At 49.4% G+C, this 26,827-nt stretch overlaps 1 protein-coding gene across 1 annotated transcript in view; it reads left to right on the plus strand.

The window, feature by feature from the left end:
- STAB1 (stabilin 1) overlaps positions 1 to 26,827 on the plus strand; it is a 490,754-nt gene that overhangs the window by 316,666 nt on the left and 147,261 nt on the right. Inside the window, exons 55-57 of the mRNA XM_088482458.1 lie at positions 3,467 to 3,616; positions 8,104 to 8,208; positions 8,619 to 8,726. Of these exons, the coding sequence (XP_088338584.1) occupies positions 3,467 to 3,616; positions 8,104 to 8,208; positions 8,619 to 8,726 (363 nt within the window). The remainder of the gene's footprint in view (positions 1 to 3,466; positions 3,617 to 8,103; positions 8,209 to 8,618; positions 8,727 to 26,827) is intronic.

Below are 26,827 nucleotides of genomic sequence, written 5' to 3' on the forward strand. Positions count from 1 at the left end.
GCCAGTCACCGCAACCTTACTAATCGCATCTGTACTAACATATGCGATTAGTATCGCAAAGGACAGCTCTTGCGATAAGAGCTGCCCTTTGCGAAGTACCCGACGCCGGGTGACGGGGTCTCCGTGGGACCCCGCCCCCTCTGAGCCCCGGGAGCTTCCTGCTGGTCACATGTGCAGGAAGCCCCGGGCTCCTCCTCCTCCTCCCTGCACCCGGAAGAAGCTTAGGAGGAGGAGGAGCCAGGAGGAGCGCAGGCTGGCGACCATGGACAGCAGGTGAGTGGGGCTAGCGCTGGGCGACAGCGGGGCGGCGAGGCAGCGGCGAACCGGCGGGAGCAAGGTGCGGTAAGAAGCCCATAGGCTTCTATAGGGTAACGCCAGGTTTTTCTGGCGTTACCCTATGCACCGATAAAAGTGCGTCCGGGCCTTAGTACATATGGAAATGCGGTAAAAACCCCGTTTTCGGGTTTTTATGGCATTTTCCCTTTAGTACATCCCGGCCCCAGTCACCTCCGTCTTCCTGTCAGATTGATTACATTCACTTCCCACCTCTTTAATTCTCTACCCTGTGATCGACTCTTTGCCCCTCCCCTCTCCTTTCTTATTGGCTTCTGTCTCCACCCCTCTCTGATTGGCTTTTTCTCCTCCCCTCTCCTTTCTTATTGGCCTCTGTCACTTCCCCTCTCTGATTGGCTCTTTCTCCTCTCCTCTCCTTTCTTATTGGCCTCTGTCACTTCCCCTCTCTGATCTGCACTTTCCTCTCTCCTCTTTGATCCCCTCCCTCCTTCTCTACTCATTTATTCATTCTGCTTCAATGGACTTCATAGTGACAAAGTCCTAAACTTCAGTTATAAGATATGAGATTAAAAAAAGTAACTGCTTTGCTATGAGGTGTTCCCAGGCATGACCACAAAGTGTTATTTGAAAGGTATTTTAATAAATATTAGGAGATCTGAAATAATAATAATGGTGGTAGACAGAACATGACATGGTTAGTAGTACTCACATTAATATACTGTAGGTGTAATGTATATTTGCTCAGTAGGAGCATAGCTGAGAAGGGAACTTCCCATAGGTGTTCCTACTCCAGTGAATGCTGCTTGGGGCAGTAATTGCAGTAATAGCTGTGCACCCTGTGGAAATTCACTCTAGCACATGTATTCTGTCAATTTAAGTTAAATGATTAGAATATATACTACAATCTCCTCTATTGACTAATAACGATGATTCAACAGAGATAAAAGTCAGATCCCAGATGCTATACATAAATATAACAGTGCTATATTTATGTATAGCTACCCCATCACTGAAGCATTAATTCCTCTTCACTTCAGTATTCCCCCGCAGGCTGGCCAAACCCCACTGGCACAGTTCAGTACGGGGAGGGCGCTATGACATGCCCTTTCTCCAGGCACCGTGGTTACTTGCTACTACTCTGCACTACCCTGTAATGTTTTTTTATTTACAATCCCTTCAACCCTATCTTGTATCTCTGATCAGTGTCTCCCTACAACTATCAACAGGAATCAGGACAATGGACGTACACTCTACATTTTATGAATAAATTCCAAGGGACATAGCGTGTGCTGCTCACGCTATGTCGGGAGAAAATTCCACATGTTTTGGCCCTGGTGCACCATACATACTAAACCATTATTGGGCCAATGACCCAGTATCTGCCATTTCAGCCTGAAAATGGTATAGTGTGTACCTAGTTTTTGCCTTACTTGCATGTTCTGAGCCAGCTTTACCAAAGGAGACTCAGGAGGTTACATATTATTTCAGAGCAATTCGTGCAATACATGACGAGTTCAGCCAGCTTGTAACAAACCATGTTAAAGTTACAATATATTATTTACCAAAGTTCATTAGGATTTCCAGCTTATAATGTATTTGTGACATTCATTCCATCCTCAGAGGGACTGTATGTTCCGGAATATACTTGAGAACGGTATATGTTACAGTATGGAACATATTGATTGTTGTTCATACACAGCACGTATAGCAAAAGTTTAAGGTGCTTCTACATATACCATTTACTTTGTATACTCTCTATCAACGTGATGTCTATAATGTTGTTTGGACACTAGTGAATATTTTGTATCAATATCAAGACTATATCGTGTGCTAATTTATGACTGCAGCTTACTTTTATATATCTTTTATTTCTTTTTTATTGACTTATAATTTTATGTATTTTAGGGTGGGATGTACTAAGGTTGCGGTGACCATTCCGCCAGTCATCGCAACCTTACTAATCGCATATGTACTGACATATACGATTAGTATTGCAAAGAGCTGCCTTTTGCGAAGCAGCCAACGTCGGGTGAGGGGGTCTCTTTGGGACCCTGCCCCCTCCGAGCCCCGGGAACTTCCTGCTGGTGACCTGAGCAGGAAGTCCCTGGCGGAGGACCCAGGAGGAGCACGGGCTGCGACCATGGAGAGCCAGGTGAGTGGGGCCCATTGCTGGGCAACGGCGAGGCGGCAGCAAAGTGTCGGGTGCGGTAAGAAGCCCTTAGGCTTCTATAGGGTAATGCCAGGTTTTTCTGGTGTTACCCTCCGCACCGATAATAGAGTGACCGGGGCTTAGTACATATGGAAATGCGGTAAAAGAAACCAAAACAGGGTTTTTACCGCATTTTTCTTTAGTACATCCCACTGAAAGTGTTTATTTATCCATGATACTGACTTCAAGTCCTCTTTTCAAAAAAGTGCTCCTTTTTTATGCTCATTTCTGAATAGGTGCAGATCCTGTCATAGTGAGCTGCTATTAAAACAGAAAGCACATTTAGCTAATTTTCGTACATATTTTCAGATTTGTATATTTATCACTTCGTCCCATGACTCAGATGATGTCACCGTCTCTAATTAAAAAAAAGAAAAATAATAAAAAAATGAATCATATGTATACAGTGTGTGTATATATATATATATATAAATATATATATATATATATACTGTGTGTATGTATGTGTGTATATATATATATATATATATATAATATTAGAGATGTGCAGGTCCAGTTCTTAGAGAACCGACAACAACTGAATTTAGGGGTTCTAAGCGAGTCCGAATCACTTTGGGATACCAAGTGGTCCTGGTTCGGATTTTCCTGCAGTTCGGAACTCAGATTTTAAAACCGAACTCGGGTATTGGATTGCATGCTAATAGGTCATAATGACGTAATTTTAGCTGTTTTTTTTATTTATTTGTTTTTTAAATACAGATCGAAAACCAAAACCATAACACATTACAGTGGTTTTGCAAAACCAAATCCAAAGCACTAAGATGAATCCGGATTCAAAACCAAAACATGGGGGTCGGTGCACATCTCTAGTATATATATTTATTTGTAGGTGGTTCTTTATCTGTTTATTACTGTGATCTAATGTTTTTGCCTTATTTTTGTATATGGTGCCATATGCACTGTTTCATTATGAGCTGTAACAAATGGTTCCATGTGTTTCAGTGTGTCCCGGAGGCCTGGAGGCTCCATGCAGTAATCATGGAACATGTATGGATGGATATGCAGGAACAGGAAGGTGTAACTGTACAGAAGGATTTAACGGGACAGCTTGTGAAATCTGTGCCCCTAACAGATATGGCTCTGATTGCAAAGGTATAATAACATAATTATATCTGAATAGGCAAATAAGGAATAAAGCATAACTTTTCTGTCCTTCAGTGCTGTAGCTATAATCGGTGCAGGGTGCTTGGTGTACACGGATCCCTGGGTCCAGAGGGGTACACACTGCACACAGTCACACCTTGCCGTTCCCTTAAGCTGTGTATCCACTAGCCGATATTTTGAATGATAACTATATCTTTCATTATATCGTCCAGTGGATGTGTTGTTAACGACCAGCAGTGCGCACTCCCGCTGGTCGTTTACGACATCTATCATCGCACGTACTCGCATTGTCAGGTTCTGCAATTACGAGGATGAGGGAGGGTGACGTCATTGAATGATATATTATTCAGTGTGGGTGCTCAGTGTCGTTAAGGACATTGAGCACACCACTGCCGGGGGCACACTACACGCTATTGCTCATGAAGCGAATCATGTAGTGGATATGCCCCTTTATACAACTGCTCCTTTTTTCTTCATCTGCTGCACGATTTTCTCAAACTCACAGTGATTACCATCCTTAAGGTAGGTACACACTAGGGGTTTTGCCCAACCATGCTAGATTCAGAAAGACCAAAACGATCCCGATACATAGCGTACACACTACCTCAGGGGTGTAGTGAGGGTGGTTCCGGTGGAGCATGAGCTCCGGGCGCCAAAATGAACAGAGTGTGCCATCCAGAGTTCCGGAATTCATGGGGGACTGCATAGTATCATGGCCGTCTATTAGTTTTATCTTGGTTTGTTTGCTCTATATCCCAAATAAGTTACAGATCTGAGATCTGTTTCTATATTTCATGCTCCCTCACACTACCCAGATTGCCTCCCCTCGACGCCTCCCTCCTCTGTGATCATCTTTTGTCACCTCCGTCTTCCTGTCAGATTGATTACATTCACTTCCCACCTCTTTAATTCTCTACCCTGTGATCGGCTCTTTGCCCCTCCCCTCTCCTTTCTTATTGGCTTCTGTCACCACCCCTCTCTGATTGGCTCTTTCTCCTCCCCTCTCCTTTCTTATTGGCCTCTGTCACTTCCCCTCTCTGATCTGCACTTTCCTCTCTCCTCTTTGATCCCCTCCCTCCTTCTCTCCTCATTTATTCATTCTGCTTCAATGTACTTCATAGTGACAAAGGGGCCTATTCATTAAACCTAACAATTCTCTAGAGATAATTAGGTTTAGAACTCACATGGAGTTCTACCTAATTATAGGTGGAATTCATCATTCCACCTCTCCATAAGTATCTATTCCGAAAAGCTGTCATTTTTGCGATGACAGCTTTTCGGGAAATAGATACTTTCCCTGCCTACACTACCTTATCGCATCTGGAAACAGTGCTGCGCATGCGCTATTACATCTGTAAAACCAGCGCATGTGCAGCACTGCCTACAGATGCGTTAAGTTTGTGTACCTCCCTGACCCCCCTCCGCTCACCTACCCCCCCCCGACTTACCTGTCCGCGCAGCAGCCTCCGGCTCCGTCCTGCTGGTCTGTCGTGCGGTTTCCCAGCAGACCACATGACAGATTAGAAAAAAAAAAACAACTTTTTTTTTCTTTTTCTAAACTTTCTTGTGCTCTGCTGGGGAACACACATGTCCGACCAGCCTCCGGAGCCTGAGGACGGAGCAGAGCGCCGGAGGGACCCGTCAGGGGACCTGCACACGCGGATACAGGTAAGTCGATTCTGCTATTCGCCACCTCACAGTGGCGAATAGTAACTGCATCAAATTCCGAAAATTCATAATTTTTGGAATTTGATGAATACCACAATTTCCACATCCCCATACTAATGTATGGGGAGTGTGGAAAGTAACGCAGGGGAACTTAGCAAGGAGATATCTGTGATATCTCCTATGCTAAGTCTGTTCATGAATACCAAAATAACGTTATTTAAGGAAAATGTCCTTAAAAACGTTATTTTAGTGTTGATGAATAGGCCCCAAAGTCCTAAACTTCAGTTATAAGGTATGAGAAAAAGTAACTGCTTTGCTATGAGGTATTCCCAGGCATGACCACTAGGGGGGCCTGTCCGTCACTGCTACTACTGCCTGCTATTACCCCCCTGACAGGCAGACAGTGACAGCCCCACCCCCACCGCTGCACAATAGAGTGAGTAAAGTGACTCGTCATGAGTCACTTCTCAAAGCCGCCCTCCCGCTCCGCCTTCTTCCTTACCTACACAGCATTGGCCAGCGTGCCCTCAATAAAGTTTTCCTTTGATCACTGAAGCCGGCGCGGCGTGACATTATGATCACGCCGCACCAGCTTCAGTGATCAAAGGAAAACTTTATTGAGGGAACGCTGAATGAGAGAGAGGAGTTGCAGCGGGCACGTGGTGTTATGTGAGGAGCCGCCCGAAGCAGACAGAAGAAGGAAGGAGCGAGTAAGGTAAGGTAAGCGTGTCACTCACTCTGTGTCCTTTCTCCCAGAGTCCTGGGCCATTGATTCTGTATTCAGTCGATAGAGCACAGCCCCCGTGGACATGCCCCTTTATATGTAACCACGCCCCCTTTAGAATGTGGACATGCCCCTGTACCAGGTTTTTGCTGTGAAATGTTGGAGGGTATGCGATACATGTGCACAAAATAGTTTCTGTGGCGTCCCAGAGGACAGCCCGCATCCCTCTTTATTCCAATGCCACAGTGAAGTTTGATTAGGAAGCTGACAGTCAGCACACACAGAGTCACTGCGGTGTGAAAAAGGAATGCTAGCAGGGAACAATGCACACTTTAGGGGCCCCCACACTGCAGCAAACATTACCCCGACACAGCCCATTCTCCACCCTCTCTGGATGCAGCATGATTGAGCCAACACACATTGCTCAACTTGACAGCAGTCACAGGTAGCAGCAGTACTGCCACTCGGGTTGGGTACAGGAAGCCAACACTCAGGATCTCGGTGGTCAAAATCTGGCTTCCTGACAGGGTTAGGATACTGACACCTGTCATTAGGTATCCTAACCCTTCTCCTACCCCTAACCCTCTCTGCCAGCTGCCTAAACTTACCTTTCCCCCTTGTGCCGGGATTCTGACAGGTGTTAGGATTTTATCGATGTGGGGCTCCCACAAGGCTTAATATGGCCCTGCACATGCCAATTGTACAATAAGTGCAACGTAGCAGTACAGAAACCAAGGATTTGTGAAGTGTTGGAGCATTTAATGTGCATTTACACAAACACCTGTAAACACCACCCAGCAGACTGTCTTTCTTTCCCATCAAAGGGAAGTCCTCACTCATTAAAGGTTACTTTAAACAGTTTATATAATAAATGGTCACAATTCAGGATGCTCTCCTGTTCCTGTACATCATTAATGTTTAGCAACTCTCACATAACAACATTAACACTAAAATACACAGCGTCAGCTCAGCAGCAGTGAGCTCCAGTCAGGTCTATAACTGGGCTCAGCGGACTCCACCCGCACCGAACACACTACTGCAGACACACTTCCTGCTGCTGCTGCTCCGGAATACACTCAGTTCCCCACTTCCTGTTATACCATTACAAGAAAGGTGATCTCCTCTCGGCCGGCCCCCCCATTGTAACTGCCAGGCAGTATATACTGTATACTGCCCTAATATCGGGCACTCTGCCATCTGGCCTCTGTTGCGCAGGAGAATAGTCTACCCCCCCCAATCGCATACAGCTAAGCCCCGTCCCTCTCAGAAAGGGGCGTGACCTGAAATCAGTGGGGCCCACCGGGGAATTGCCCAGCTCCCCTGAAACCCAGTCTGAGCCTGGTGGTAGGGCCTTGTTTAGTTTTTTTATAGGTGGTTACAGCATATTTCCCAACATGACCCATTCCAGGTGGGACAAAATGTTCTTCTGGACTTCCCTCTTCATTTATGATTGCTGTCACCTTTCTTTAATTGATAAGAAAGGTGTTTCAAAAAATGCCGCCGGCACTGTTTCTTCTCCCTGGCTACCAGTGAAATCCACACTGCTGCCATCCTGGCCCCCCCCTGATGGCGGTCCTGCTACCACATATACCTATACTAATCTGTCAGGTAATGCCACACTACCACCCTCCCAAATAATAAGAAAAAATACTATGTGTGGCGCCGCTTTGTGCTGCAAAGGGAGACATTTGTCATCAGCAGCTGATCTGGGCACCCGCCAGGCCCCTCCTCCCAGTACAGTGACGCACTGGCGGGATGACATCACTGCTGTGTTAGTGAGCACACTGCACTGTGTAGAGTGCCGCAGTACAACAGGGTCATGCACTACTCAGCTCCACTGTAGAGACCTGTTACCGCTACCCACAGCCACTACCTGCTTTACCAGTGTTAATCCTGTGCCCATCGTGGTTACTCTGTACACCGCTGTTAACCCTGTGTATAACGCTGTTACAAAATAAACCCAAAGTGCTACAACAAATTCTCCTGCATCATAGCTGTACTCTCCTGCACTACTTCCTTAAACTTCTCTTTGACCTGATTGACACATACTTATGTAACTCAGAACCGAGTGTTTACTTTCCAGCATGCAACTGCTCAGAACATGGTCAATGCAATGATGGGATTTCCGGGGACGGATCTTGTTTCTGCGCCGCAGGATGGTCTGGTCAGAACTGTGAAACCAAACTAGGTAAGAGCTCATCTCACAGTCCCACAATGTTAGCAGTTTCAGGCTTTATTCATGTAACATATAACTGTTGGTCTAAGAGGACAGAAATGATTTCTGATTTAGCCATGATTATTTATCTGGAAAGTGTAATTAATGACCAGAAACAGGAACGTCTGGTTCCAGATCAGCATTAGCATTTATTGACGTTTTATGTGGCTTGGTTAGTGGTACCTTTAAAAGCAAAACTTATCAGTACCAATGTATGTATTTTGTTAAAACACTTATATTTATCATTGATTAATGTTTGGAGAAACTGTACATCAAAAAGTACTAGCGGAAAGATCATTTTTGACAACAACATTTTTTTTTTGTCCTATCATCTTACACGCTTACTGTTCATTCACTGTTTATCTGTTATTGTTTTATTACAGTGACCAATCCTGTTTGTTCGCCAGAATGCGATGGTAACGCCACGTGTAGAGCCAATAATGAATGTGAATGTAACCCATATTATGAGGGAGATGGAAGAATATGCAGCTGTAAGTAGATGTACTCACATATAAGATGGTTTACATAAGCTATTTAATTACATGGTTAAAAGGAAGAGAAAAGTCTGTAAGTTTCATTAAGTGGCAAGAGAGACACTTATATAATTACCCCAACATTTAGTGATACTTATCCTACTGTCTCAGTACATCCAGGAGACTTCCGGGAGCTCCCTTCTAGGGGACAATAAGAAGTCAGCAAGTATGATATACAGTATTATTGCTTATTTACAGTGGTGGCTTGTGCCTCGGCTGGCTGGGGAGACTGTAACTGTGTGCATGGGCACAAATTAACAAACTGGACGGCTTCTAGGGACAGATCAGCTACAGCCGCAAGAAGCTGGGGAGGGCTGCCGTGATAGCAATTCTCTCTGCTATCACAAGGCCTGATTCATTGATGGACAGAATTGCAGAGTAACACACACAAGCGGCTGTGCAATTCCGTTCATCTAAAATGCTAATGCAGCAGGAGGTGTCTGTAAGAAACAGAGACCTCCTTGCTACATCTGCGATCCTAGCGCTGCGAACAAGGCCTCAGTCCGTGATCACCATCCCAACCACATATCATTTCAATCACCCTAGAGTGCTTTATTCTGAAAAGAATGAGAGTTGTTACTGCGCTCTCCCTTAGTGTGTGTATAGAGCAGAGTGATTTATTTCTCTGTATAGTGCTGCCGGCAAGGAGTTGTCTCTTTCCAAAGACACAGAGATTTGCTATAAAGAAAGATTTGTCATTTTGCTGGCGCAAATATATAGATAATGTGCTTCTATACGGAATAAAAATATGCCAGTATACGCTAGATGTTGGGTATGTTAAGGGAGTTAATAAGAGAGGAATACGTGGGGTATATGGATTGTATTTTATTCTGATAAATGAAACATATGATAAATGAATTAAAACTGTTACTCTGTGTGTTGTGCTTTATAGACACTTGTAAGTTTGTACATGAAAGGTTAAATGCTATGTAACATCTGTACATGTAGATATGCTTTTATCTGTACATCTTTTGCAAAATACAGTTGGTACACAAACTATAAATGAAGCGCCAAGTATATTATATAAACTTTCTCTTACAAACACTTTTTTGCCCTTAAAGTAATATGTAATACTAAGTGATGTCTATATGTAATCACTAGGCACCAAATAGTCATTCTTGAAACATGATTTTGTTAAACTTAAGGTTTTCTTCGGATTAACTTTCTTCGGGGAGAAAGGGCCCTGATATGGGATAGTGACTCTTCTCTAGGCTTCTCTAGACACAAAGGACCCCAGCTGTGCTCTGGCTTCTCAGTTCAAGACTATACTACAGCCATCACCAGCTCCACTCCTTCTTCCCAGTTACCATGTCTGCACACAGCCATCACCAGCTCCACTCCTTCTTCCCAGTTACCATGTCTGCACACAGCAAAAGCCAGCTCCACTTCTTCTTCCCAGTTACCGTGTCTGCACACAGCCATCACCAGCTCCACTTCTTCTTCCCAGTTACCATGTCTGCACACAGCCAAAGCCAGCTCCACTCCTCCTTCCCAGTTACAATGTCTGCACATAGCCATCACCAGCTCCACTCCTCCTTCTCAGTTACCATGTCTGCACACAGTCCTCACCAGCTCCACTCCTACTTAACAGTTACCTTGTCTGCAGACAGCCAAAGCCAGCTCCAATTCTACAACCCAGTTAACATTTCTGCACACAGTCATCACCAGCTCCACTCCTCCTTCCCAGTTACCATATATGCACACAGCCAAAGCCAGCTCCACTCCTTCTTCCCAGTTACCATGTCTGCACGCAGTCATCACCGGCTCAACTCCTCATTTCTAGTTACCATGTCTGCACACAGCCATCACCAGATCCGCTTCTTCCCAGTTACCATGTCTGCACACTGCTAAAGCCAGGTCCACTTCTTCTTCCCAGTTACCATGTCTGCACACAGCCAAAGCCAGCTCCACTTCTTCTTCCCAGTTACCGTGTCTGCACACAGCCATCACCAGCTCCACTTCTTCCCAGTTACCATGTCTGCACACAGCCAAAGCCAGCTCCACTCCTCCTTCCCAGTTACCGTGTCTGCACACAGCCATCACCAGCTCCACTTCTTCTTCCCAGTTACCATGTCTGCACACAGCCAAAGCCAGCTCCACTCCTCCTTCCCAGTTACAATGTCTGCACATAGCCATCACCAGCTCCACTCCTCCTTCTCAGTTACCATGTCTGCACACAGTCCTCACCAGCTCCACTCCTACTTCCCAGTTACCATGTCTGCAGACAGCCAAAGCCAGCTCCACTTCTTCAACCCAGTTACCATGTCTGCACACAGTCATCACCAGCTCCACTCCTCATTTCTAGTTACCATGTCTGCACACAGCCATCACCAGCTCCACTTCTTCTTCCCAGTTACCATGTCTGCACACTGCCAAAGCCAGCTCCACTCCTCCTTCCCAGTTACTGTGTCTGCACACAGTCCTCACTAGCTCCACTCCTTCTTTCCAGTTACCATGTCTGCACACAGCCAAAGCCAGCTCCACTTCTTCTTCCCAGTTACTGTGTCTGCACACAGCCATCACCAGCTCCACTTCTTCTTCCCAGTTACCATGTCTGCACACAGCCATCCCCAGCTCCACTCCTTCTTCCCAGTTACCATGTCTGCACACAGCCAAAGCCAGCTCCACTCCTCCTTCCCAGTTACAATGTCTGCACATAGCCATCACCAGCTCCACTCCTCCTTCTCAGTTACCATGTTTGGACACAGTCCTCACCAGCTCCACTCCTACTTCCCAGTTACCATGTCTGCACACAGCCAAAGCCAGCTCCACTTCTTCAACCCAGTTACCATGTCTGCACACAGTCATCACCAGCTCCACTCCTCCTTCCCAGTTACCATATCTGCACACAGGCAAAGCCAGCTCCACTCCTTCTTCCCAGTTACCATGTCTGCACACAGTGATCACCAGCTCCACTCCTCATTTCTAGTTACCATGTCTGCACACAGTCCTCACCTTTTCCAGTTACCATGTCTGCACACAGCCAAAGCCAGCTCCACTTCTTCTTCCCAGTTACCATGTCTGCACACAGCCAAAGCCAGCTCCCCTCCTCCTTCCCAGTTACCGTGTCTGCACACAGTCCTCACCAGCTCCACTCCTTCTTTCCAGTTACCATGTCTGCACACACCCAAAGCCAGCTCCACTTCTTCTTCCCAGGTACAATGTCAGCACACAGCCAAAGCTAGCTCCACTCCTTCTTCCCAGTTTCCATGTCTGCACACAGCCAAAGCCAGCTCCACTTCTTCTTCCCAGTTACAATGTCTGCACACAGCCATCACCAGCTCCACTCCTTCTTCTCAGTTACCATGTCTGCACACAGTCCTCACCAGCTCCACTCCTACTTCCCAGTTACCATGTCTGTAGACAGCCAAAGCCAGCTCCAATTCTACAACCCAGTTAACATTTCTACACACAGTCATCACCAGCTCCACTCCTTCCTCCTAGTTACCATATCTGCACACAGCCAAAGCCAGCTCCACTCCTTCTTCCCAGTTACCATGTCTGCACGCAGTCATCACCAGCTCCACTCCTCCTTTCTAGTTACCATGTCTGCACACAGCCATCACCAGCTCCACTTCTTCCCAGTTACCATGTCTGCACACTGCCAAAGCCAGGTCCTCTTCTTCTTCCCAGTTACCATGTCTGCACACAGCCAAAGCCAGCTCCACTCCTCCTTCCCAGTTACCGTGTCTGCACACAGTCCTCACCAGCTCCACTCCTTCTTTCCAGTTACCATGTCTGCACACAGCCAAAGCCAGCTCCACTCCTCCTTCCCAGTTACAATGTCTGCACATAGCCATCACAAGCTCCACTTCTTCTTCCCAGTTACCATGTCTGCACACAGCCAAAGCCAGCTCCACTCCTCCTTCCCAGTTACAATGTCTGCACATAGCCATCACCAGCTCCACTCCTCCTTCTCAGTTACCATGTCTGCACACAGTCCTCACCAGCTCCACTCCTACTTCCCAGTTACCATGTCTGCAGACAGCCAAAGCCAGCTCCACTTCTTCAACCCAGTTACCATGTCTGCACACAGTCATCACCAGCTCCACTCCTCATTTCTAGTTACCATGTCTGCACACAGCCATCACCAGCTCCACTTCTTCTTCCCAGTTACCATGTCTGCACACTGCCAAAACCAGCTCCACTCCTCCTTCCCAGTTACAATGTCTGCACATAGCCATCACCAGCTCCACTCCTCCTTCTCAGTTACCATGTCTGCACACAGTCCTCACCAGCTCCACTCCTACTTCCCAGTTACCATGTCTGCAGACAGCCAAAGCCAGCTCCACTTCTTCAACCCAGTTACCATGTCTGCACACAGTCATCACCAGCTCCACTCCTCATTTCTAGTTACCATGTCTGCACACAGCCATCACCAGCTCCACTTCTTCTTCCCAGTTACCATGTCTGCACACTGCCAAAGCCAGCTCCACTCCTCCTTCCCAGTTACCGTGTCTGCACACAGTCCTCACTAGCTCCACTCCTTCTTTCCAGTTACCATGTCTGCACACAGCCAAAGCCAGCTCCACTTCTTCTTCCCAGTTACTGTGTCTGCACACAGCCATCACCAGCTCCACTTCTTCTTCCCAGTTACCATGTCTGCACACAGCCATCCCCAGCTCCACTCCTTCTTCCCAGTTACCATGTCTGCACACAGCCAAAGCCAGCTCCACTCCTCCTTCCCAGTTACAATGTCTGCACATAGCCATCACCAGCTCCACTCCTCCTTCTCAGTTACCATGTCTGGACACAGTCCTCACCAGCTCCACTCCTACTTCCCAGTTACCATGTCTGCACACAGCCAAAGCCAGCTCCACTTCTTCAACCCAGTTACCATGTCTGCACACAGTCATCACCAGCTCCACTCCTCCTTCCCAGTTACCATATCTGCACACAGGCAAAGCCAGCTCCACTCCTTCTTCCCAGTTACCATGTCTGCACACAGTGATCACCAGCTCCACTCCTCATTTCTAGTTACCATGTCTGCACACAGTCCTCACCTTTTCCAGTTACCATGTCTGCACACAGCCAAAGCCAGCTCCACTTCTTCTTCCCAGTTACAATGTCTGCACACAGCCAAAGCCAGCTCCACTTCTTCTTCCCAGTTACAATGTCTGCACACAGCCAAAGCCAGCTCCACTCCTTCTTCCCAGTTACCATGTCTGTACACAGCCATCCCCAGCTCCACTCCTTCTTCCCAGTTACCATGTCTGCACACAGCCAAAGCCAACTCCACTCCTCCTTCCCAGTTACAATGTCTGCACATAGACATCACCAGCTCCACTTCTCCTTCCCAGTTACCATGTCTGCACACAGTCCTCACCAGCTCCACTCCTACTTCCCAGTTACCATATCTGCAGACAGCCAAAGCCAGCTCCACTTCTTCAACCCAGTTACCATGTCTGCACACAGTCATCACCAGCTCCACTCCTCCTTCCCAGTTACTATATCTGCACACAGCCAAAGCCAGCTCCACTCCTTCTTCCCAGTTACCATGTCTGCACACAGTCATCACCAGCTCCACTCCTCATTTCCAGTTACCATGTCTGCACACAGCCATCACCAGCTCCACTTCTTCTTCCCAGTTACTATGTCTGCACACTGTCTAAGCCAGGTCCACTTCTTCTTCCCAGTTACCATGTCTGCACACAGCCAAAGCCAGCTCCACTCCTCCTTCCCAGTTACCGTGTCTGCACACAGTCCTCACCAGCTCCACTCCTTCTTTCCAGTTGCCATGTCTGCACACAGCCAAAGCCAGCTCCACTTCTTCTTCCCAATTACAATGTCTGCACACAGCCAAAGCCAGCTCCACTTCTTCTTTGCAGTTACAATGTCTGCACACAGCCAAAGCCAGCTCCACTTCTTCTTTGCAGTTACAATGTCTGCACACAGCCAAAGCCAGCTCCACTTCTTCTTGCCAGTTACCGTGTCTGCACACAGCCATCACCAGCTCCACTCCTTCTTCCCAGTTACCGTGTCTGCACACAGCCATCACCAGCTCCACTCCTTCCCAGTTACCATGTCTGCACACAGTCATCACCAGCTTCACTCCTTCCCAGTTACCATGTCTGCACACAGCCAAAGCCAGCTCCACTTCTTCTTCCCAGTTACAATGTCTGCACACAGCCAAAGCCAGCTCCACTTCTTCAACCAAGTTACAATGTCTGCACACAGCCAAAGCCAGCTCCACTCCTCCTTCCCAGTTACCATGTCTGCACACAGCCAAAGCCAGCTCCACTTCTTCTTCCCAGTTACAATGTCTGCACACAGCCAAAGCCAGCTACACTCCTTCTTCCCAGTTACCATGTCTGCACATAGTCATCACCAGCTCCACTCCTTCTTTACAGTTACCATGTCTGCACACAGCCATCACCAGCTCCACTCCTTCTTCCCAGTTACCATGTCTGCACACAGCCAAAGCCAGCTCCACTTCTTCTTCCCAGTTACCATGTCTGCACGCAGCCAAAGCCAGCTCCACTTCTTCAACCCAGTTACAATGTCTGCATGCAGCCAAAGCCAGCTCCACTTCCTCAACCCAGTTACAATATCTGCATACAGCCAAAGCCATCTCCACTCCTTCTTCCCAGTTACCATGTCTGCACACAGTCATCACCAGCTCCACTTCTTCTTCCCAGTTACCATGTCTGCACACAACCAAAGCCAGCTCCACTCCTTCTTCCCAGTTACCGTGTCTGCACACAGTCATCACCAGCTCCACTCCTCCTTCCCAGTTACCATGTCTGCACACAGCCATCACCAGCTCCACTTCTTCTTCCCAGTTACCATGTCTGCACACAGCCAAAACCAGCTCCACTCCTCCTTCCCAGTTACAGTGTCTGCACACAGTCCTCACCAGCTCCACTCCTTCTTTCCAGTTACCATGTCAGCTCACACCCAAAGCCAGCTCCACTTCTTCCCAGGTACAATGTCTGCACACAGCCAAAGCTAGCTCCACTCCTTCTTCCCAGTTTCCATGTCTGCACACAGCCAAAGCCAGCTCCACTTCTTCTTCCCAGGTACAATGTCTGCACACAGCCAAAGCTAGCTCCACTCCTTCTTCCCAGTTTCCATGTCTGCACACAGCCATCACCAGCTCCACTCCTTCTTCTCAGTTACCATGTCTGCACACAGTCCTCACCAGCTCCACTCCTACTTCCCAGTTACCATGTCTGCAGACAGCCAAAGCCAGCTCCAATTCTACAACCCAGTTAACATTTCTGCACACAGTCATCACCAGCTCCACTCCTTCCTCCTAGTTACCATATCTGCACACAGCCAAAGCCAGCTCCACTCCTTCTTCAAAGTTACCATGTCTGCACGCAGTCATCACCAGCTCCACTCCTCCTTTCTAGTTACCATGTCTGCACACAGCCATCACCAGCTCCACTTCTTCCCAGTTACCATGTCTGCACACTGCCAAAGCCAGGTCCTCTTCTTCTTCCCAGTTACCATGTCTGCACACAGCCAAAGCCAGCTCCACTCCTCCTTCCCAGTTACCGTGTCTGCACACAGTCCTCACCAGCTCCACTCCTTCTTTCCAGTTACCATGTCTGCACACAGCCAAAGCCAGCTCCACTCCTCCGTCCCTGTTACTGTGTCTGCACACAGTACTCACTAGCTCCACTCCTTCTTTCCAGTTACCATGTCTGCACACAGCCAAAGCCAGCTCCACTTCTTCTTCCCAGTTACCGTGTCTGCACACAGCCATCACCAGCTCCACTTCTTCTTCCCAGTTACCGTATCTGCACACAGCCATCACCAGCTCTACTTCTACTTCCCAGTTACCATGTCTGCACACAGCCATCCCGAGCTCCACTCCTTCTTCCCAGTTACCATGTCTGCACACAGCCAAAGCCAGCTCCACTTCTTATTCCCAGTTACAATGTCTGCACACAGCCAAAGCAAGCTCTACTCCTTCTTCCCAGTTACCATATCTGCACACAGCCATCACCAGCTCCACTCCTTCTTCCCAGTTACCATGTCTGCACACAGCCAAAGCCAGCTCCACTTCTTCTTCCCAGTTACAATGTCGGCACACAGCTAAAACCAGCTCCACTCCTCCTTCCCAGTTACCATGTCTGCACACAGCCATCCCCAGCTCCACTCCTTCTTCCCAGTTACCGTGTCTGCACAAAGCCATCACCAGCTCCACTCCTTCCCAGTTACCATGTCTGCACACAGCCATCCCCAGCTCCACTCCTTCTTCCCATTTACCATGTCTGCACACAGCCAAAGCCAGCTCCACTTCTCTTTCCCAGTTACAATGTCTGCACACAGTCCTCACCAGCTCCACTCCTACTTCCCAGTTACCATGTCTGCAGTCAGCCAAAGCCAGCTCCACTTCTTCAACCCAGTTACCATGTCTGCACACAGTCATCACCAGGTCCACTCCTCCTTCCCAGTTACCATATCTGCACACAGCCAAAGCCAGCTCCACTCCTTCTTCCCAGTTACCATGTCTGCACACAGTCATCACCAGCTCCACTCCTCATTTCCAGTTACCATGTCTGCACACAGCCATCACCAGATCCACTTCTTCTTCCCAGTTACTATGTCTGCACACTGCCAAAGCCAGCTCCACTCCTTCTTTCCAGTTGCCATGTCTGCACACAGCCAAAGCCAGCTCCACTTCTTCCCAGTTACAATGTCTGCACACAGCCAAAGCCAGCTCCACTCCTTCCCAGTTACCATATCTGCACACAGCCATCACCAGCTCCACTTCTTCTTTCCAGTTACAATGTCTGCACACAGCCAAAGCCAGCTCCACTTCTTCTTTCCAGTTACCGTGTCTGCACACAGCCATCACCAGCTCCACTCCTTCTTCCCAGTTACCGTGTCTGCACACAGCCATCACCAGCTCCATTCCTTCCCAGTTACCATGTCTACACACAGCCATCCCCAGCTCCACTCCTTCTTCCCAGTTACCATGTCTGCACACTGCCAAAGCTAGCTCCACTCCTCCTTCCCAGTTACTATGTCTGCACACAGTCCTCACCAGCTCCACTCCTTCTTCCCAGTTACCATGTCTGCACACAGCCAAAGCCAGCTCCATTTCTTCTTCCCAGTTACCATGTCTGCACGCAGCCAAAGCCAGCTCCACTTCTTCAAACCAGTTACAATGTCTATATACAGCCAAAACCAGCTCCACTCCTCCTTCCCAGTTACCATGTCTGCACACAGCCATCCCCAGCTCCACTCCTTCTTCCCAGTTACCATGTCTGCACACAGCCAAAGCCAACTCCACTCCTCCTTCCCAGTTACAATGTCTGCACATAGACATCACCAACTCCACTCCTCCTTCCCAGTTACCATTTCTGCACACAGTCCTCACCAGCTCCACTCCTCCTTCCCAGTTACCATATCTGCACACAACCAAAGCCAGCTCCACTCCTTCTTCCCAGTTACCATGTCTGCACACAGTGATCACCAGCTCCACTCCTCATTTCTAGTTACCATGTCTGCACACAGCCATCACCCGCTCCACTTCTTCTTCCCAGTTACCATGTCTGCACACTGCCAAAGCCAGGTCCATTTCTTCTTCCCAGTTACCATGTCTGCACACATCCAAAGCCAGCTCCACTCCTGCTTCCCAGTTACCGTGTCTGCACACAGTCCTCACCTTTTCCAGTTACCATGTCTGCACAAAGCCAGCTCCACTTCTTCTTCCCAGTTACAATGTCTGTACACAGCTAAAACCAGCTCCACTTCTTTTTCCCAGTTACCGTGTCTGCACACAGCCATCACCAGCTCCACTCCTTCTTCCCAGTTACCGTTTCTGCACACAGCCATCACCAGCTCCACTCCTTCTTCCCAGTTACCATGTCTGCACACAGCCATCCCCAGCTCCACTACTTCTTCCCAGTTACCATGTCTGCACACAGCCAAAGACAGCTCCACTCCTCCTTCCCAGTTACAATGTCTGCACATAGACATCACCAGCTCCACTCCTCCTTCCCAGTTACCATGTCTGCACACAGTCCTCACCAGCTCCACTCCTACTTCCCAGTTACCATGTCTGCAGACAGCCAAAGCCAGCTCCACTTCTTCAACCCAGTTACCATGTCTGCACACAGTCATCACCAGCACCACTCCTCCTTCCCAGTTACCATATCTGCATACAGCCAAAGCCAGCTCCACTCCTTCTTCCCAGTTACCATGTCTGAACACAGTCATCTCCAGCTCCACTCCTCATTTCCAGTTACCATGTCTGCACACAGCCATCACCAGCTCCACTTCTTCTTCCCATTTACTATGTCTGCACACTGCCAAAGCCAGGTCCACTTCTTCTTCCCAGTTACCATGTCTGCACACAGCCAAAGCCAGCTCCACTCCTCCTTCCCAGTTACCGTGTCTGAACACAGTTCTCATCTGCTCCACTCCTTCTTTCCAGTTGCCATGTCTGCACACAGCCAAAGCCAGCTCCACTTCTTCTTCCCAGTTACAAAGTCTGCACACAGCCAAAGCCAGCTCCACTCCTTCTTCCCAGTTACCATATCTGCACACAGCCATCACCAGCTCCACTTCTTCTTTCCAGTTACAATGTCTGCACACAGCCAAAGCCAGCTCCACTTCTTCTTGCCAGTTACCGTGTCTGCACACAGCCATCACCAGCTCCACTCCTTCTTCCCAGTTACCCTGTCTGCACACAGCCATCACCAGCTCCACTCCTTCCCAGTTACCATGTCTGCATACAGCCATCACCAGCTCCACTCCTCCTTCCCAGTTACCATGTCTGCACACAGTCCTCACCAGCTCCACTCCTTCTTCCCAGTTACCATGTCTGCACACAGCCAAAGCCAGCTCCACTTCTTCTTCCCAGTTACCATGTCTGCACGCAGCCAAAGCCAGCTCCACTTCTTCAAACCAGTTACAATGTCTATATACAGCCAAAGCCAGCTCCACTCCTCCTTCCCAGTTACCATGTCTGCACAGAGTCATCACCAGCTCCACTCCTTCTTCCCAGTTACCATGTCTGCACACAGCCAAAGCCAGCTCCACTTCGTCTTCTCAGTTACAATGTCTGCACACAGCCAATGCCAGCTCCACTTTTTCAACCAAGTTACAATGTCTGCACACAACCAAAGTCAGCTCCACTCCTCCTTCCCAGTTACCATGTCTGCACACAGCCAAAGCCAGCTCCACTTCTTCTTCCCAGTTACAATGTCTGCACGCAGCCAAAGCCAGCTCCACTTCTTCAAACCAGTTACAATGTCTATATACAGCCAAAACCAGCTCCACTCCTCCTTCCCAGTTACCATGTCTGCACACAGCCATCCCCAGCTCCACTCCTTCTTCCCAGTTACCATGTCTGCACACAGCCAAAGCCAACTCCACTCCTCCTTCCCTGTTACAATGTCTGCACATAGACATCACCAACTCCACTCCTCCTTCCCAGTTACCATGTCTGCACACAGTCAAAGCCAGCTCCACTCCTTCTTCCCAGTTACCATGTCTGCACACAGTGATCACCAACTCCACTCCTCATTTCTAGTTACCATGTCTGCACACAGCCATCACCCGCTCCACTTCTTCTTCCCAGTTACCATGTCTGCACACTGCCAAAGCCAGGTCCATTTCTTCTTCCCAGTTACCATGTCTGCACACATCCAAAGCCAGCTCCACTCCTCCTTCCCAGTTACCGTGTCTGCACACAGTCCTCACCTTTTCCAGTTACCATGTCTGCACACTGCCAAAGCCAGCTCCACTTCTTCTTCCCAGTTACAATGTCTGCACACAGCCAAAGCCAGCTCCACTCCTCCTTCCCAGTTACCGTGTCTGCACACAGTCCTCACCAGCTCCACTCCTTCTTTCCAGTTACCATGTGTGCACACAGCCAAAGCCAGCTCCACTTCTTATTCCCAGTTACAATGTCTGCACACAGCCAAAGCCAGCTCCACTCCTTTTTCCCAGTTACCATATCTGCACACAGCCATCACCAGCTCCTCTCCTTCTTCCCAGTTACCATGTCTGCACACAGCCAAAGCCAGCTCCACTTCTTCTTCCCAGTTACAATGTCTGCACACAGCTAAAACCAGCTCCACTTCTTCTTCCCAGTTACCGTGTCTGCACACAGCCATCTCCAGCTCCTCTCCTTCTTCCCAGTTACCGTGTCTGCACACAGCCATCACCAGCTCCACTTTTTCTTCCCATTTACCATGTCTGCACACAGCCATCCCCAGCTCCACACCATCTTCCCAGTTACCATGTCTGCACACAGCCAAAGCCAGCTCCACTCCTCCTTCCCAGTTACAATGTCTGCACATAGACATCACCAGCTCCACTCCTCCTTCCCAGTTACCATGTCTGCACACAGTCCTCACCAGCTCCACTCCTACTTCCCAGTTACCATGTCTGCAGACAGCCAAAGCCAGCTCCACTTCTTCAACCCAGTTACCATGTCTGCACACTGTCATCACCAGCTCCACTCCTCCTTCCCAGTTACCATATCTGCACACAGCCAAAGCCAGCTCCACTCCATCTTCCCAGTTACCATGTCTGAACACAGTCATCACCAGCTCCACTCCTCATTTCCAGTTACCATGTCTGCACACAGCCATCACCAGCTCCACTTCTTCTTCCCAGTTACTATGTCTGCACACTGCCAAAGCCAAGTCCACTTCTTCTTCCCAGTTACCATGTCTGCACACAGCCAAAGCCAGCTCCACTCCTCCTTCCCAGTTACCGTGTCTGCACACAGTCCTCACCAGCTCCACTCCTCCTTTCCAGTTGCCATGTCTGCACACAGCCAAAGCCAGCTCCACTTCTTCTTCCCAGTTACAAAGTCTGCACACAGCCAAAGCCAGCTCCACTCCTTCTTCCCAGTTACCATATCTGCACACAGCCATCACCAGCTCCACTTCTTCTTTCCAGTTACAATGTCTGCACACAGCCATCACCAGCTCCACTTCTTCTTGCCAGTTACCGTGTCTGCACACAGCCATCACCAGCTCCACTCCTTCTTCCCAGTTACCGTGTCTGCACACAGCCATCACCAGCTCCACTCCTTCCCAGTTACCATGTCTGCACACAGTCATTACCAGCTCCACTCCTTCTTCCCAGTTACCGTGTCTGCACACAGTCATCACCAGGTCCACTCCTCCTTCCCTGTTACCATGTCTGCACACAGCCATCACCAGCTCCACTTCTTCCCAGTTATCATGTCTGCACACAGCCAAAGCCAGCTCCACTCCTCCTTCCCAGTTACCGTGTCTGCACACAGTCCTCCCCAGCTCCACTCCTTCTTTCCAGTTACCATGTCTGCACACAGACAAAGCCAGCTCCACTTCTTCTTCCCAGTTACAATGTCTGCACACAGCCAAAGCTAGCTCCACTCCTTCTTCCCAGTTACTGTACCATGTCTGCACACAGCCATCACCAGCTCCACTCCTTCTTCCCAGTTACCATGTCTGCACGCAGCCAAAGCCAGCTCCTCTTCTTCTTCCCAGTTACCGTATCTGCACACAGCCATCACCAGCTCCACTTCTTCTTCCCTGTTACCATGTCTGCACACAGCCAAAGCCAGCTCCACTCCTCCTTCCCAGTTACCGTGTCTGCACACAGTCATCACCAGCTCCACTCCTTCTTTCCAGTTACCATGTCTGCACACAGCCAAAGCCAGCTCCACTTCTTCTTCCCAGTTACCGTGTCTGCACACAGCCATCACCAGCTCCACTTCTTCCCAGTTACCATGTCTGCGCACAGCCAAAGCCAGCTCCACTCCTTCTTCCCAGTTACCGTGTCTGCACACAGTCCTCACCAGCTCCACTCCTTCTTCCCAGTTACCATGTCTGCACACAGCCATCACCAGCTCCACTCCTTCTTCCCAGTTACCATGTCTGCACACAGCCAAAGCCAGCTCCACTTCTTCTTCCCAGTTACCGTGTCTGCACACAGCCATCACCAGCTCCACTTCTTCTTCCCTGTTACCATGTCTGCACACAGCCATCCCCAGCTCCACTCGTTCTTCCCAGTTACCATGTCTGCACACAGCCATCACCAGCTCCACTCCTCCTTCCCAGTTACCATGTCTGCAGACAGCCAAAGCCAGCTCCACTTCTTCAACCCAGTTACCATGTCTGCACACAGTCATCACCAGCACCACTCCTCCTTCCCAGTTACCATATCTGCATACAGCCAAAGCCAGCTCCACTCCTTCTTCCCAGTTACCATGTCTGAACACAGTCATCACCAGCTCCACTCCTCATTTCCATTTACCATGTCTGCACACAGCCATCACCAGCTCCACTTCTTCTTCCCAGTTACTATGTCTGCACACTGCCAAAGCCAGGTCCACTTCTTCTTCCCAGTTACCATGTCTGCACACAGCCAAAGCCAGCTCCACTCCTCCTTCCCAGTTACCGTGTCTGAACACAGTCCTCATCTGCTCCACTCCTTCTTTCCAGTTGCCATGTCTGCACACAGCCAAAGCCAGCTCCACTTCTTCTTCCCAGTTACAAAGTCTGCACACAGCCAAAGCCAGCTCCACTCCTTCTTCCCAGTTACCATATCTGCACACAGCCATCACCAGCTCCACTTCTTCTTTCCAGTTACAATGTCTGCACACAGCCAAAGCCAGCTCCACTTCTTCTTGCCAGTTACCGTGTCTGCACACAGCCATCACCAGCTCCACTCCTTCTTCCCAGTTACCGTGTCTGCACACAGCCATCACCAGCTCCACTCCTTCCCAGTTACCATGTCTGCACACAGCCATCACCAGCTCCACTCCTCCTTCCCAGTTACCATGTCTGCACACAGTCCTCACCAGCTCCACTCCTTCTTCCCAGTTACCATGTCTGCACACAGCCAAAGCCAGCTCCTCTTCTTCTTCCCAGTTACCGTATCTGCACACAGCCATCACCAGCTCCACTTCTTCTTCCCTGTTACCATGTCTGCACACAGCCAAAGCCAGCTCCACTCCACCTTCCCAGTTACCGTGTCTGCACACAGTCATCACCAGCTCCACTCCTTCTTTCCAGTTACCATGTCTGCACACAGCCAAAGCCAGCTCCACTTCTTCTTCCCAGTTACCGTGTCTGCACACAGCCATCACCAGCTCCACTTCTTCCCAGTTACCATGTCTGCACACAGCCCAAGCCAGCTCCACTCCTTCTTCCCAGTTACCGTGTCTGCACACAGTCCTCACCAGCTCCACTCCTTCTTCCCAGTTACCATGTCTGCACACAGCCATCACCAGCTCCACTCCTTCTTCCCAGTTACCATGTCTGCACACAGCCAAAGCCAGCTCCACTTCTTCTTCCCAGTTACCGTGTCTGCACACAGCCATCACCAGCTCCACTTCTTCTTCCCTGTTACCATGTCTGCACACAGCCATCCCCAGCTCCACTCCTTCTTCCCAGTTACCATGTCTGCACACAGCCATCACCAGCTCCACTCCTCCTTCCCAGTTACCATGTCTGCACATAGCCATCACCAGCTCCACTCCTCCTTCTCCGTTACCATGTCTGCACACAGTCCTCACCAGCTCCACTCCTACTTCCCAGTTACCATGTCTGCAGACAGCCAAAGCCAGCTCCAATTCTACAACCCAGTTAACATTTCTGCACACAGTCATCACCAGCTCCACTTCTTCTTCCCAGTTACCATGTCTGCACACAGCCATCCCGAGCTTCACTCCTTCTTCCCAGTTACCATGTCTGCACACAGCCAAAGCCAGCTCCACTCCTCCTTCCCACTTACAATGTCTGCACATAGCCATCACCAGCTCCACTCCTCCTTCTCTGTTACCATGTCTGCACACAGTCATCACCAGCTCCACTCCTCCTTCCCAGTTACCATATCTGCACACAGCCAATGCCAGCTCCACTCCTTCTTCCCAGTTACCATGTCTGCACACAGTCATCACCAGCTCCACTCCTCATTTCTAGTTACCATGTCTGCACACAGCCATCACCAGCTCCACTTCTTCTTCCCAGTTACCATCTCTGCACACTGCCAAAGCCAGGTCCAGTTCTTCTTACCAGTTACCATGTCTGCACACAGCAAAAGCCAGCTCCACTCCTCCTTCCCAGTTACCGTGTCTGCACACAGTCCTCACCAGCTCCACTCCTTCTTTCAAGTTACCATGTCTGCACACAGCCAAAGCCAGCTCCACTTCTTATTCCCAGTTACAATGTCTGCTCACAGCCATCGCCAGCTCCACTCCTTCTTCCCAGTTACCATATCTGCACACAGCCATCACCAGCTCCACTCCTTCTTCCCAGTTATCATGTCTGCACACAGCCAAAGCCAGCTCCACTTCTTCTTCCCAGTTACAATGTCTACACACAGCTAAAACCAGCTCCACTCCTCCTTCCCAGTTACCATGTCTGCACACAGCCATCACCAGCTCCACTCCTTCTTCCCAGTTACCATGTCTGCACACAGCCATCCCCAGCTCCACTCCTTCTTCCCAGTTACAATGTCTGCACACAGCTAAAACCAGCTCCACTCCTCCTTCCCAGTTACCATGTCTGCACACTGCCAAAGCCAGCTCCACTCCGCCTTCCCACTTACAATGTCTACACATAGCCATCACCAGCTCCACTCCTCCTTCTCTGTTACCATGTCTGCACACAGTCCTCACCAGCTCCACTCCTACTTCCCAGTTACCATGTCTGCAGACAGCCAAAGCCAGCTTCACTTCTTCAACCCAGTTACCATGTCTGCACACAGCCATCACCAGCTCCACTCCTCCTTCCCAGTTACCATGTCTGCAGACAGCCAAAGCCAGCTCCACTTCTTCAACCCAGTTACCATGTCTGCACACAGTCATCACCAGCACCACTCCTCCTTCCCAGTTACCATATCTGCATACAGCCAAAGCCAGCTCCACTCCTTCTTCCCAGTTACCATGTCTGAACACAGTCATCACCAGCTCCACTCCTCATTTCCATTTACCATGTCTGCACACAGCCATCACCAGCTCCACTTCTTCTTCCCAGTTACTATGTCTGCACACTGCCAAAGCCAGGTCCACTTCTTCTTCCCAGTTACCATGTCTGCACACAGCCAAAGCCAGCTCCACTCCTCCTTCCCAGTTACCGTGTCTGAACACAGTCCTCATCTGCTCCACTCCTTCTTTCCAGTTGCCATGTCTGCACACAGCCAAAGCCAGCTCCACTTCTTCTTCCCAGTTACAAAGTCTGCACACAGCCAAAGCCAGCTCCACTCCTTCTTCCCAGTTACCATATCTGCACACAGCCATCACCAGCTCCACTTCTTCTTTCCAGTTACAATGTCTGCACACAGCCAAAGCCAGCTCCACTTCTTCTTGCCAGTTACCGTGTCTGCACACAGCCATCACCAGCTCCACTCCTTCTTCCCAGTTACCGTGTCTGCACACAGCCATCACCAGCTCCACTCCTTCCCAGTTACCATGTCTGCACACAGCCATCACCAGCTCCACTCCTCCTTCCCAGTTACCATGTCTGCACACAGTCCTCACCAGCTCCACTCCTTCTTCCCAGTTACCATGTCTGCACACAGCCAAAGCCAGCTCCTCTTCTTCTTCCCAGTTACCGTATCTGCACACAGCCATCACCAGCTCCACTTCTTCTTCCCTGTTACCATGTCTGCACACAGCCAAAGCCAGCTCCACTCCACCTTCCCAGTTACCGTGTCTGCACACAGTCATCACCAGCTCCACTCCTTCTTTCCAGTTACCATGTCTGCACACAGCCAAAGCCAGCTCCACTTCTTCTTCCCAGTTACCGTGTCTGCACACAGCCATCACCAGCTCCACTTCTTCCCAGTTACCATGTCTGCACACAGCCCAAGCCAGCTCCACTCCTTCTTCCCAGTTACCGTGTCTGCACACAGTCCTCACCAGCTCCACTCCTTCTTCCCAGTTACCATGTCTGCACACAGCCATCACCAGCTCCACTCCTTCTTCCCAGTTACCATGTCTGCACACAGCCAAAGCCAGCTCCACTTCTTCTTCCCAGTTACCGTGTCTGCACACAGCCATCACCAGCTCCACTTCTTCTTCCCTGTTACCATGTCTGCACACAGCCATCCCCAGCTCCACTCCTTCTTCCCAGTTACCATGTCTGCACACA

The sequence above is a fragment of the Taudactylus pleione genome, unplaced genomic scaffold (assembly GCF_031769625.1).
Source record: "Taudactylus pleione unplaced genomic scaffold, aTauple2 ptg000289l, whole genome shotgun sequence".
NCBI classification, from domain to species: domain Eukaryota; kingdom Metazoa; phylum Chordata; class Amphibia; order Anura; family Myobatrachidae; genus Taudactylus; species Taudactylus pleione.